The sequence below is a fragment of the Elephas maximus genome, chromosome 10 (genome assembly GCF_024166365.1).
Source record: "Elephas maximus indicus isolate mEleMax1 chromosome 10, mEleMax1 primary haplotype, whole genome shotgun sequence".
NCBI classification, from domain to species: domain Eukaryota; kingdom Metazoa; phylum Chordata; class Mammalia; order Proboscidea; family Elephantidae; genus Elephas; species Elephas maximus.
Window position 1 is genome coordinate 43,573,363 of NC_064828.1, and position 15,369 is coordinate 43,588,731.

At 35.0% G+C, this 15,369-nt stretch overlaps 1 protein-coding gene across 3 annotated transcripts in view; it reads right to left on the reverse strand.

Moving 5' to 3' along the window:
* HECTD1 (HECT domain E3 ubiquitin protein ligase 1) overlaps positions 1-15,369 on the reverse strand; it is a 97,022-nt gene that overhangs the window by 39,274 nt on the left and 42,379 nt on the right. For all 3 annotated transcript variants that reach the window (XM_049898720.1, XM_049898719.1, XM_049898718.1), the window contains exons 11-16: positions 8,996-9,134; positions 8,617-8,787; positions 3,553-3,775; positions 2,744-3,007; positions 2,564-2,640; positions 117-251 (exon numbers count right to left, since the gene is read on the reverse strand). In XM_049898720.1, coding sequence (XP_049754677.1) covers positions 117-251; positions 2,564-2,640; positions 2,744-3,007; positions 3,553-3,775; positions 8,617-8,787; positions 8,996-9,134 — 1,009 coding nt within the window. The remainder of the gene's footprint in view (positions 1-116; positions 252-2,563; positions 2,641-2,743; positions 3,008-3,552; positions 3,776-8,616; positions 8,788-8,995; positions 9,135-15,369) is intronic.

The following is a 15,369-nucleotide window of genomic DNA, read 5'->3' on the forward strand; positions in this document are numbered from 1 at the left end:
ACCATAGGCTACAGTCTAACAATCTCTAATCAATAACCAGAATATAAAAGAGGCGAAAACAATAAATTGAGATTCACTGAGTGTCATAAAATCTAGAAACTAGAATTTAGACATACTTGTCTATTTGTATGAAGTTCCCAAGATGACTCTAACTGAGTTGCTATGTTTCTGAGTGTTACCACTACTCCACGAGGCATGCTTTCAACAGCTTTAAAGTGGTCATCATATAAATCTCGAGCCATAGTTCGTACCTACCAAAACAAACAAGTAGGAATTTTTACTCTAATTAATAATTTTACCCAACAGTCCCTTCTACCTGTATGTATGCAATTTTAAGAATTAGAAAGTTGGTTCCATGTCAACTTTCAAAAAATATTATACTTCCATTCACATTATATCAAAAGTTCTAACAGTTGAAAAAATTCCCTAGGTTTTAGTAGTGTGCTAGGTAAAATGAAGTCTTAGAATTTTTGTTTTCAATTATTTAAACTTTTTATTCATGAATCAAATAGGTATGCATCTGAATCTAATTTACACGATCTGTAAAAAATTAACGTTCTTTTTACAAAAGTAATCTGTTTTAGAGTAAAACAATTGGAAAATACAAATAAACTTAAGAAAAACCACCTGCAATCCCATAAATCAGAGTTGACCCTTTTAATATTGTAATTATCCCTTAGGTTTCATGTCTCTTTCTATTTACAAATTCACACCTAGTGTACATGACACTCATATTTACCTATTCCTCATGAGAAGGTGTGATTGTATTTTGTTCATTTGGGTACTGATTACCTCAGATTCAAGTTAAAATAAAGTTATTTAAGAAAACAACCCCTACATGTCCCAGGCTTGAGGTGGATGAAATTTAGTACCTAACACTCTTTTAAAATGTATGCTTCGGGTAAACTTAGGATTTATCTGGGTTCATTTAAATCACAAACTAACCCAGCATATTCTTTAATGAAAAATAATTTACTCCCTGAACTATTTAATAAAACCTTGTTCCATTCTATTTTGTTATGCCTTTCAGAATTAAAAGATAGGAACTTCTGCATACCGAACAACTTTAAAGAGACAATCTCTTCAGAGAACAGCTTAAATAAAGCCTATTAAAAATAACACTTAAAATTATTTTTACCTAAAATTACTATATTTTGATAAATACTTCTTTAATCACAAAAGAACAGCCACTTGATCACTGAGTTGCTACTAATTTCAGTTCAAGAAATTAAATCAATGATCATACATTTTCAAGGAACTGAAAACATGAGACTTCTCAGTGGTTTATTTTTCTTTTATTTTATGAAACTTCAATTCCCTATGATTTAACCTAGAGCTGGTTGTTTAATACAACACAGCAGGTATTTAAAGGAACTCCTGAGTAGCTGAGTGGTATTAAGCTTTATTAAGAATTACTTAGGTCAAATTCCATTTAATATCTAATGACTATCTTCAATTGAGTGAGATATTTCTTTTTCAAATGCCCATAAGAAGGCCTGGATTAGAAGAAATCTCTGGCCTCACACTCTTTTTAAACACATACAGAAACAATAATGAGCGAATATATATATAGCTACAGAGGTAATACACATTTATTTAAAAAAAAAAAATTAAATCTATTTTCTTCCCAAGGTCTAGCATCTGAAAATATCTTTGGGATGACCCAGTATGCATATGAACAACTGCAACTGACAACATGAACACCTTCATCTAAAAAAATACTGCTCCGAACAAAATCCATTATTACCATTTCTATGGCCAACAGCATAAAAAACACAAGTACCCTCCCCTAATCCCAAACACATACAAAGCATTCTTTACATACTGTAATAGAAAAACTACTTTATATCACTATTATAGGCAAAATAAAAATATTGCCACCAGAAAATGTTGACTCTTAACTATGACAATATTTTATTTTTTAAAAAATGAAATAACATACATGAACAACTGACGTTAAGTCAAGATAGAAATATACTAGCCCTACTTAAAAAAAAAGCTTACGTAACTGGTAAGTGAAACTTAAAATTAATATTGTGATTTTGAAAGTGGAGCCAATAATGCGTTTGTTCCTGCATCTTTAGGAAACAGGATTTTCATCTAAGATGCCATTAAAACTAAGCATTAAAACAATCTCAACCTAGAACCAAGCATTCAATTTGCTACATCACTAAGTGTTAAAATCAGGATTGGAAAAATACGATGATGTATTTCCAATGGCATTGTATCAGTAAAAATATTACTATCATTAATAACTACTTCGGTATGAGTTTAAAGTTTCTGTGATATTAATAACAACTAATTTTAAAATCATCTGAATTTTATCTCGTATTTTTATTTTCCACCTTGTTTAGTATATTTAGTACATGCATAAAAATTGTAATAAATACACATGTACTGTGGAAAATAAAATAATGAACACAGAAAAAGCAAAACTAAAAATATGACATATTAGAGTAGTTTAAGTTATACACGGTCTATTTTTTAAATGCTTTTAATCTACCATTCAGACTTAACCAAGCCAGTATAAAAGACAGAAAAACAAGGTATCCCACAAATATACCTTTTGCTTTGTTTTTTCTAACTTAGATTTCAGTTTTCTGCCTCTTTTGCCAGTCCAGCCAGTCACAAATTCTGAACCTTAAAAAAAAAAAAAGGGGGCATTTCATAGAGCATATGCTATGCAATTTAACATACACATTTATTATTACCTGCTAAGCCAACTACACGCCTACATACTTACCCAGAGAAGTTTCTGCAGTGAATGAATGTTTTGTTCCTCTATTAGATTCAAATACAAAACCAGGTAGATCTTCTTTCAATATCGTAGCTTGCTGACCATCTGAGTTATGAATAGCAATTTCTCCTTCTTTCAAACATGTTAGTGACCAATTGCCTACGGTAAGTTTAGTGGGTCCTGGTGCTGACAGAATAGGTTGACTAGAAGTGGATGGCTTTACTTGGCCTCGGGCTCTTTGTAACTTCTCTAAGAACTCACTTCTGCTTTCTATAAAGACAAAATGCTTGTTGTAAACCTCATTCCTTTCAAATATTTCATGTTCCAAAACAAAAGAAATTACCTGTTGGAATACCAATTTTTCATAATAAGAAATTAACAGAGTTTAGTTCTTTGGTATCTTCCCACCAGTTTGAACTATTTAGGTTCAGGCATAAAAGTAATCCTATGGGAATAATTTTTCAAAATACGAGGATTCGGGGGAAAGACATAACCTGAGACAGAAACATACACATACGACTTAACACATGACAGAAGGCGGATTTACCTAGAAGGTTAGAGAGACTAAAAGTAGAGACAGTTGGGGCCCGAAGTACAGCAGTGTAAAATACTATTCCTTGTCTCATAGAATAAAACAGCATTTATGAAATGCTCTCAGGGTACAATACTTTTTCTCTGTTTATATTAAAGAAACTGGTCATATGATCATTAAATGTATGTTATTTCTATGACCACAGTAATAAAAACATGAGCAGAAAAACAAATTATGGGAATACAGAAACTAGTAAAATCTTTTAATTGAAAGAAAATGTTACCTGAACTATCTGATCCACCTTCAGGACTACCACTTGAATACATGGTGGCGAGTTTTCCATCCAAGATAAATCTGAACCATCCATTACTGCCATTAGATAATTCCAAGGCTGCTGCATCACTCCAGATATATAAGCAATCCCTTCCCCTAATGATTGACCAGTCTCTCCAATGATATGGTTTCCCTTGCTGCAATTCTTTAGCATCTTCCTGTGGTTCATCTTCCTAAATGTGTAAAATTACTCAGTGAAATCAGGAAAATAATTTCTATTTCAAATACTCAGAAGCATTTTTAAAATGTGACCATGAATCAAATTTAAAATTAAAACATCCTAAATATAATAATTCAATATGTATTCCGATTCAACTATCTAAAATAAATCTCACAAATAATTCCTTAAAAAAAAATGTTAAGAAATGCATACAAATAATGATCTAAGTTATGTCATTTCTAAGTGTACTGGTAAAGAAGACTAATGGATTAGTTCTCTTCACAACATTTAAGTCTATGATTCATTTTGAGTTAATTTTTGTATATGCTATATATGGTGGAAACCCTGGTGGCGTAGTGGTTAAGTGCTACGGCTGCTAACCAAGAGGTCAGCAGTTCAAATCCCCCAGGCACTCCTTGGAAACTCTATGGGGCAGTTCTACTCTGTCCTATAGGGTCACTATGAGTCGGAATCGACTCGATGGCAGTGGGTTTGGTTTTTTTTTTTTTTAATATGGTAAGGGTCGAGGTTCATGTTCTCATATATGCTTTCAAATTGTTCAAGCATCACTTTTTGAAAAGATCACCCTTTCCCGATTTAACTGTCTTAGCATTTTTGTACTAGCAAAATTAACTGTGGGTGGGTTACCGATCTATCTTTATGCTATTATCTCACTTTTCTTGATTACTACAGGTTTATAATAAGACTTGAAATCTGGCAGAGTATATTCTGTCCACTAACTATTTGTCTATGTTTCTGCCAATACAACACTGTCTTAATTACTATAGCTTTCAAATAAGCCTTGAAATCCCGTGGCACATTTCCTTCAAATTTGTTCCTTTTCAAGGTTGCTTTGTCTACTCTAGATCTTTTGTATTTCCACATGTATGTTAGAATTTGCTTGTTAATTTCTATAAAAATACTGCTGGGATTTCAGTTGAGATTGCTGTAACATATTTCTTGGATGAAGAATTCCAAGGTGTTGAACCCAAACATCATTTTTTGTTTTCCTTTTTTTTTGTTGTTAAATCCTGTAGTAATTCTGATGATTAACCAGATTTAGGAACAAAACACACCCTTCAGGATTCTACAATTACAAGCTATACCCTGACATTCTCTCAAAAATATTACTACTCTGTTACTAATATATAGTACCAAACCAAACTAAACCCACTGTCATGAGTCAACTCTGACTCCCGGCGACTCCACAGCATCTCCAAGGCTATAAACCTCTGTGGCAGCAGACTCTCAGAGCTTTCTACCACAGAGCTGCTGGTGGTTTGGAGCTGCTGACCTTTCAGTTACCAGTCAGTTGCTTTAACCACTACGTCACCAGGGCTCCTTAACGTACAATCAGCATTCACTAAATGCTAGGCACAACCACTGCTGGAAATCAGGGAAGATGGATATAAAAATATTTTAAATTTATAGTCACAGTAAACATCATTAATGGATACTGGAAAATAGTGGGTAAAAGCTTATAATATGCATATTTACAGTCTTAAATTATCTCCTTGTAAATTATTAATTACAAAGGGAAAACAGTAATTTTGCAAAGTTACTAAATGGTTAGCAGAGACAACCTTAACTAAGCGATCAACTTAATATCATAAGCAACAGGGCACGTGACCACCGTGTGCCTCTGAGAAAGCACATGATGCACTGAGAAGGACAAAGCATCACTTCTATGGTATTCCTGCCAAAAACACATAACCTGAACTGAATCATGAAGAAACGTGACACAAACACAAACTGAGGGTCACTGTCCAAAATAACTGCTCTGTCGTCTTAAAAAATGCCAAGGCTATGAAAGACAGAGAACAGTTGAGAAATTGCTGCAGCTTCTCAGGGACATGCTAACTAAATAAATGTAATGTGTGCTCCTGGACTGGATTCTGCACTGGGGGAGAAAAAAAATGCTATGAAGTATGTCAAACACAAACCAAACCCACTGCCGTCGAGTCAGTTCTAACTCATAGCAACCCTACAGGACAGAGTCGAACGGCCCCATAGATTTTCTAAGGCTGTAATCTTTACAGAAGCAGACTGCCACATTTTTCTTCCCCAGAGCAGCTAGTGGGTTCAAACCACCCATCTTACAGGGCTCCTACATTAAACACAACTGGCAAAATTTGAATATGGTCTCTGGATTAGATACTAATTTTATATATCAACATTAAATTTCACGACTTTGATTAGATGTGCTAGAACTATGTAAGAGAATATCTGTTTTTTTTTGTAAAGAATTTAGGCATAAAAAGGAATACTATACATCCAGCTTACTCTCAAACAGTATTTTTTACACACACACGGGCATGTGCACAAATTATAAAGCAAACCGGGAAAAATGTTAGTGAATTTGAATAATGGATGTTCTGATATTCTTTCACTATATTTGCAACTTTTCTCTAAGTTAAAAATTGTATCCTTCATATGGAAGCGAAAGAGGCCCCAGATAAGTAAAACATTACTGAAAAAGAAGAATAAAGTGGGAGTCTTTACACTCCCTGACTTTAGAACATACTATGCCCCAGTAGTCAAAACAGCCTGGTACTGGTACAACAACAGATTCATAGACCAATGGAACAGAATTGAGAATCCTGGCACAAATCCATCCACGTATGAGCAGCTGATATTTGGCAAAGGCCCCAAAACAGTTAAATGGGGAAAAGACAGTCTTTTTAACAAATGGTGCTAGCATAACTGGATATCCATCTGCAAAAAAATGAAACAAGACCCATACCTCACACCATGCACAAAAACTAACTCAAAATGGATCAAAGACCTAAATATAAAATCTAAAATGATAAAGAGCAAGGAAGAAAAAACAGGGACAACACTAGGAGCCCTAATACATGGCATAAACGGTATACAGAACATTACTAACAATGCAGAAGACAAACTAGATAACTGGGAGCTCCTAAAAATCAAACACCTATGTTCATTCAAAGATTTCATTTCATCAAAAGAGTAAAAAGATTACCTACAGACTGGAAAAAAATTTTTGGCTACAACAATTCCAATCAGCATCTGATCCATAAAATCTACATGATACCGCAAAAACTCAACAACAAAAAGACAAATAACCCAATTAAAAAATGGGCAAAGAATATGAACAGGAACTTCACCAAAGAAGACATTCAGGCAACTAACAGATACATGAGGAAATATTTACGATCATTAGCCATTACAGAAATTCAAATCAAAACTACACTGAGATACAAACTCACTCCAACAAGGCTGGTATTAACCCAAAAAACACAAAATAATAAATGCTGGAGAGATTGTGGAAAGACTAGAACACTTATACACTGCTGGTGGGAATGTAAAATGGTACAACCACTTTGGAAATCAATTTCGTGCTTCCTTAAAAAGCTAGAAATAGAACGATCTAACAATCCCACTCCTTGGAATATATCCTAGAGAAATAAGAGCCTTTACTCCAACAGATATATACACCCACGTTCACTGCAGCACTGTTTACAACAGCGAAAAGATGGAAGCAACCACGGTGCCTATCGACAAATGAATGGATAAATAAATTATGGTATATTCACACAATGGAATACTGCATAATAATAAAGAACGATGAATCTATGAATCTCATAACTTGGTGGAATCTGGAAGGCATTATGCTCAGTGAAATTATTCAGTTGCAAAAGGGCAAATATCGTATGAGACCACTATTATAAGAACTCAAGAAACAGTTTAAACACAAAAGAAAATGTTCTTTGATGGTTACGAGGGTGTGGCATAGGGAGAGGGGTATTCACTAATTAGATAGTAGACATGAACTATTTTAGGTGAAGGGAAAGACAACACACAATACAGGAGAGGTCAGAACAACTGGACTAAACAACTAAACCAAAAGCAAAGCAGTTTCCTAAATACAATCGAATGATTCGAAGGCCAGAGTAGCAAGGATAGGGGTCTCGGGAGCATGGTTTCAGGGGACATCTAGGTCAACTGGTGTAACAAAATGTATTAAGAAAATATTCTGCACCCCACTTTGGTGAGTGGCATCCGGGGTCTTAAACGCTAGCAAGCGGCTATCTAAGATGCAACAATTGGTCTCAGCCCACCTGGAGCAAAGGAGAATGAAGAACATCAAAGACACAAGGTAATTATGAGCCCAAGAGACAGAAAAGGCCACATAAATCAGAGACTACATCAGCCTGAGACCAGAAGAACTAGATGGTGCCTGGCTACATCCGATGGCTGCCCTGACAGGGAACACAACAGAGAATCTCTGAGGGAGCAGGAGAACAGTGGAATGCTGATCTTAAATTCTCGTAAAAAGACCAGACTTAATGGTCTGACTGAGACTAGAAGGGCCCTGGAGGTCATAGTCCCTGGACCGAATATTAGCCCAAGACTGGAACCATTCCCAAAGCCAACTCTTCAGACAGGGATTGGACTAGACTCTAAGAGAGAAGGTGATACTGGTGAAGAGTGAGCTTCCTGGCCCAAGTAGACACATGAGACTATGTGGGCAGCTCTTGTCTGGAGGCAAGATGGGAGGCCAGAGGGGGAGAGGAGCTGGCTGAATGGACACAGGGAACACAGAGTGGAGAGGAGAAGTGAGCTGTCTCATTACGGGGAGAAAAACTAGCAGTACAGAACAAGGTGTATATAATTTTCTGTCTAAGAGACTGACTTGATTTGTAAACTTTCACTTAAAGCACAATAACAAAAAAATTGTCAATTTTAAAAATAAAATTAACCAAATTAAAAAGGAATTACAGTACTATTTTATATTGAGTTTTGTTTTTTCAGAAACCATCATTAAATTGAAATTAGATTTTTTTCCAAAGAAACCCTATTCCTGACACCACTGTAATTAAGACTACTCACTTTTTCTGGTTTTGACTCCTCTTCATTCTCGTCATCAGAGGAAGGACCCGCCAAAGTTGATACTTTGCTAATTACACCAAGCCTGGCTAGCTGATCCAAAAATATATCCCCACCTTTATCTACTAAATCCCTTATGATCTGCAAGGCCAGTAAGTGTCCATCATCATCATCCTGTGAAGGGGAGTGGAGAAAAGAAAGAAGTGACAGCAAGGAAACTAACTGAAAATGATAAAAAATAAGTTTAGGTGCATAGAGTAGACAAACACAACAATTTCCCACAGAAGAATGATTTGCTGAAATTAGGACAAAACTTATTTTACTTAACACTATTAAAAAGGAATTAAAGCTACAGGAGTTGCAAGAAAGATAAGAAACTGACCTCTTGATCAAGAACGGTTGCAGTGATTTCCACTAGTATTGTAGGCAAATTGTGACCCACATCGGAATCACAAACTTCTTTTAACAGTGCTTCAGAGCAAAAATGAATCATTTTTCGAATTAGAGCAAGACTTGCTTTCCTTGAAGAATTTTAAAAAAAAATTAATGAAGCAATGATAAACTGAAATAATCCAAAATGCAACTATGCATTCATAAAAAATAAAATACCCAATATCACATTTTACACACTCTGCTGAAGAGTATACTTAAAAATTGAGACTCTATACTAATACTAATTCATGTTTATGTTTGTTTTTGAGGTCATTTAATCTATTTTCTATTACTACCAAAAAGACTTACTTTTATAAGTTTTTTATACGTGTTATTATACTACTTTATATTCAACCAGGATCAATGTTAACCTGCCATAATTTTAGAAAATCACATGAATCTCGCCTAAGAAAATAAACGGTGTAAAATTTTAAATAACCTAAAATTTCCCATAACCCAAAATAAAAAACACTAACAATTTAAAGTATCTGATAGCTCATATGTAAAAGAAATTTTTAATTAAAATATTTTTATTCTTTTCAAGTTTAAAATTTGTGTTCACTGTAATAATATTTTCCTGTAAATTAAAAAACAAGAGATCCTAGTAATCTCATGCCCCAAAATATTCCCGCTGTTAACAACTTGGCATGTGTTCCTTGCCTTGTATTCACCCAGAGCTTTGCTTATAACATTGGAGCCCTTGGTGTTAGAGTGGTTAAGAGCTTGGCTGCAAACCATTCAGCAGTTTGAACACAGGAAATACTTAATGAAGTGGCACAAACTAACTTCACTATTATAGCAAGCAACCCATTCTGGTCAAATAATATACACATACGCACACAAATTTAAATTTTAATAGACTAAGAGAAGACTGGTCTATAACAGAACCAATAATTGATTCATTTGACAAAAATTTTCTGAGCATCTAACAATATTCTCAGCACCCAGCTGTAGATACCATTATCCTTGAGGTGACTTCCACATGAGAAATGGAGGGCCAAAAATCAATACTAACAGCCAAGACAGGCACCTGACACCGCTGTAATTCTATAGTACATGGTCTTTATGTATTTCATAACTCTCTCTAGCTGAAATAAACATTATATATTCCTTAACTAAATAAATGTATTTTATTACAAATTCAAGCACATTATAGAAAATAGGGGTTGGGGAGGAAGTACCCTAAAAGGGTTAGTTCCTTCCAGTTTTTGTTAACGGTCATTTGTACAGCTGCAAAATCAGTATTTATGTATAATAGTTCTTTATCTTGATTTATTTCAATTAATAGCATAAGAATATTTATGCTTTTATCTATCTCCCTACCTAAAGCTGTATCATATGCTGAGCTCTTATAAGCCAGGAACCCTTTTATAATAACCCTTTAAAAACATGATACCTCATTTAATCCATACAACCACCTCTATGAAGTGAATTTTATTATCTCAATTTTATAGGTGAAGAAACTCACACCCAGAAAGGTAAGTCTACAAGGTTACAAAACCAAAAAATTAAATAAATAAATAAACCGAATCTGTTGCCATTGAGTTGATTCCGACTTATAATGACCCTATAGGACAGAGTAGAACTGCCCCACAGGGTTTTCAAGGAGTGGCTGGTGGATTCGAACTACAGATCTTTTGGTCAGCACCTGAGCTCTCACACACTGTCTCACCAGAGCTCTGAGGTTATAGAGGTAACATATTACAGACCTTGAACTCAAATTTGTATCTTAAGCATTACACTATCGATAATATTCATAACAAAATTTTCTCTTTCAACACTAAAATGTAAACATTTATCTTACTACAGTCTTTTTGATTATAAGCAACACTGACTCTTTTATGGAAATAGTTTTTCCTATTTCTTCAGTAGAGAAGGATTCTTGGATCTAAGAGTCTGAAGACATTCATACATACTGAATTGTAGCAGTACTGAATCCATACTGGCAAACTGATTCCAAAAAAGACTGTCAACATTTTACATTATTATCAGACACGTATGTACTAATTCACTACAATATTATTACTGTTTAGTTTCTTATGTATTAAATGGGTAAATATGACATCATATACACATATATATATTTTAATGGAAACCCTGGTGGCGTAGTGGTTAAGAGTTTGCCTGTAACCAAAAGGTCGACAGTTCGAATCCACCAGGCGTTCCTTGGAAACCCTATGCGGCAGTTCTACTCTGTCCTATAGGGTCGCTACGTGTTGGAATCAACTCCACGGCAATGGGTTTGGTTTGGGGGTTTTTTGGTTATATTTGCTAAAAATGACCAATCTGCTGGCATTTTTATTTGGATTCAGAGTTTGTATGGTAGGGCTTTTGTTGCTGTTGGTAAAACTGTTTTTGATATGTAGCAGTTTTAGGTTCTATACATAAGGTAAAATTTAAAATGACAGATTTGACTAACACAAAGTAAGTTTTGTGAGTCATTCTTCCTATCAAGATCTGATAAACACATGTTTACTTTTTGTTTTCCTATGGCTCTTTTTTTTAAATTTATCTAGAATTTGTTTAGATATAGAGTATAAGGTCTAGACTTTTTTGTTATATTTTATTTTGTTGTTGTTGTTGAAAATATACACAGCCAAACATACACCAATTCAACAGTTTCTACATGTACAATTCAGTGACATTAATTACATTCTAACCGTTTTCATCCTCCTTTTCTGAGTTGCTCACTGGCCCCTAAGTTTCCTATCTAACCTTCTGAGTTGCTGTTGTCAATTTGATCTCATACAGACAGATCTTACAAGAGCATAATGCTTAAGGCAGACATTCTTTACTAGTTAAGCTAATCTACTGTTCAGTTTTAAAAAGACTTCAGGAAATATTTTTGCTGTAAGGTTTAAGGATTATCTTAGGGCAATAGTTTCACAGGTTCATGCAGCCCTCCATGGCTCCAGAAAGACTGGATTTCATGAGAATTTGAAATTCTATTCTGCATTTTTCCACTTTTGAGCAGGATTGTTCTATACAATCTTTGATTGAAATGTTTAGTAATGGTAGCCCAGCACCATCCTTTTTAATCTAACTGTAAAAAAAACTATCCTAGTACCATTTACTAAATAATCTTGTCTCTGAATCATCTGGTAAATCTCCATCATAATATATTCAATTCATTATTATAACTGGCTCTATTCTACTCCACTCAAGGATACATTCTTGTGTTTACACTAACTTTTCAGATTTTTCTTTAATAATCTCACCTAATTATTCTTGTAGATGAACTCTGAGATACACCAAATTCTAACGCAAATTCTGTATTTTCTATACAACTACATAAGCTATGAATTAATTTGTAAGAATCTGTATCTTTCGATCATTTAATATTCTCATCCAAAAACAATTTACTCGTCTATCCAACCACATCTACTTTTCTCTTTCAATCAAATTGTGATTTAAAAAAAAGGAAATGATCCTTAAGGACATCTGGCTGGTGAAAAGGGAACTCAAATCTTTGTCTAATTATCGATACTAACTCTATGGCTGTTAACCTACTAAAAAAACCTACTAGACCTCTTCAAAATTTTATGCGGCCTTTCTTCTAAAATAAAGTGGAGACATTCTCCGTCTAATATCTTGCAGAAAGAATAAGCAGGTTTTTACAAGTACTATTCCACTACCGGGAAACCCTGGTGGTGTAGTGGTTAAGTGCTATGGCTGCTAACCATGAGGTGGGCAGTTCGAATCCGCCAGGCACTCCTTGGAAACTCTATAGGGCAGTTCTACTCTGTCCTATTGGGTCGTTATGAATCAGAATCGACTCGATGGCAGTGGGTGGGTGGGTTCCACTACTGATACTGCTATCCTTTGTTTTGAAGACTCCACTGATACGCTCTGTGCCTTTTATTTCATGAGCAGACATTGTGCATAAGCCAGCACAGATAGATAATGGATAATGTCAATATATGTACACGTATAGACCCCTCCATTAGCTATTTGAATCAGCGCAGGTATGTCTATTCTTCTGGCTAAATTTTAACCTGAAGCAGTAAAAGAAATTAGGTTGTAACCTATTCTCCCTTGTTTTTAACACTGTTAAATAATTCCAAAAAATGAAGAACCATTTTTCAAATACTTCTAATATATTAGGCAACATGCTAAACATATAATACATAACTAATTTTTATTCATATACCTGAAAAGAATTAAATATAGTTATCGCCATCTTAGACATGAATCCATTGAGTCGCAAGTTAAATACATCGCCCACCAACACTCTTTTTAGATGTGGCCATACTGGCAATTTGAACCTACTTTGAGGTGACTCTAGAGTTTGAGACATTTGCTGTCTTCCTAACCACAATCAAATGTGCCTGCTAATTATTACTTGGGAAATTTAGCAACAGCTGTGCTAAAACTAAAATTGTGTTTAGATAATCTCCAACCATTTTTTTTTAAAAATGACAGCAAATAATACAATAAAGGAACTTTGCTACATGGCAGCATATCAATTATGTACCAATTATAATTTTCTGATGGCCTTAACATGAAGCAGTTCTCCGAATACTGGCATGACTGCTTGTCCTCTAAAATTTCAGATCAAATTATCTTATTCAAAATTGAATTCGTTCATTTCTTATTCCTTATGATTCAAGCCCTTCAATAAAAAAAATAAGTGTAGTCATACGAACACCTATACATCTGTACATATTTGGGGAAGAATAAAGACCAAGCTTTTAAATGTTCGCTCGAAAGTATCCTGCTGCCAAATCTCTCCTATTTAAAGCACATTGCTTGCGCTCTAACATCAACTCATAATACTGGTATTTGAGGCACCTGAATCCTAAAAGACTATACGTTCTAGAGTTAAAATGACCAAAATCAAGTCCCCACCACTCAGCCGAAATCCTGGCAGTCATCCTTTACCCCTTGCTTCCATTCAACCCTCACATCTAATTGTCACCAGTCCCTATATAAGCCAATTCCTAACCACTTGAATCTGGTCCCGCCAATCCGTAAGTAGTCTGCTTCTATTCTTGCCCTCCTCAGTCCTCTTCTCTATCCTGCTGCCAAAGTGATTTTTAAAAATCACAAATTTGACTGTGTCAAATTTTCTCACAAGTGTTTAATAATCCTTAATGGTAGGGTAAAGTCCACACTCTTTAACATGGTCTCTAAGACCTTCATAGGTCATAAAAGACTCTTGCTGCCTACCTTCTTAACATTTTCACTGAGCTTTCCAAACATATCCTATACTCCAGCAATAGCAAAAGGCTTACAATTACTAACAAAACACAGTCATTTATTCGGTAAATACCTACTTTGTACCTACTAAGTATCAGATCCTATTCCATACCTTCTTGCCTTTACAGGAATACAGCAGTACACACTGAGTTTACTTTAGAGGGGAGACAGAGAATAAATCCAGATAAACAAACAAAATAATAATAATAAAAAAAAATAACAAGACTTCAGATGGCATAAGCTCAGCAAAGACAATAAAACAGGACGATTGATGTAGTAAATTTTAATTAGGTGGACCAACTCCAGTGGGTAGAACATCTCAACTGAGACCTGCTGTTGGAAACAACGAACCATTCAAAAGATCTGGGGACAGAAAGTTCCAAGCAGAGGGAAAACAAATGCAAAAGCCCTAAGGCAGGAATCCTCTAAGAATGTTTCCAAAACAGAGAGAAGGCTAGCATACTGTTGTGTAATGAGTAAGAAGTTAGTTAAGCTAAATGAGGTGTCATGAAGTTTGGTGGAGCTTAAGTAAGGCCTTGGAAACCTGAGTTAGGAGTTTTAGTCTAAGGCAAATTGGAAGCTGCCGGAGGTTTTGAATCAGGGATATAATTATGATTAAAAAAAAAAAAAATTCTGCCTAATATGTACAAACAGATTACAGAGGGGCAATAGAGAAAAAGAGGAGGGAGACTAGTTAAGAAGATACTGTAATAGTCAAAGTACAGGTGATGGTATAGCATGGACCAAAGAATTGGTACCAAATGGATACAAATGGCAGGCTATGGGCATACTGAAAAGGGAGAGCCACTAGGACATGCAGATGGATTGACTCATGCCTCTGTGACTTTGCATATACTGCTCCCCATCTTTATTTCCAAATCTGTCTGCCTACAAAACTCCTAAGTATCTTTTAAATTTCACTTTTGCATAAAATCTTCTCCAATCTACCCAGTGCAATTAGTTGTTAAACCATCCATATTCCCAAAGAACACGGATTACAGGTCTACTTTATCACTTACCACTCTGAATTGTTACTCAATTATCTTCCTCACTAGCCTGCAAGAAGTCTGCAAGCAAGAGCCAAGTCTCATTTGTCTGGGTATCTCTTTTACTGGCTATCTCACA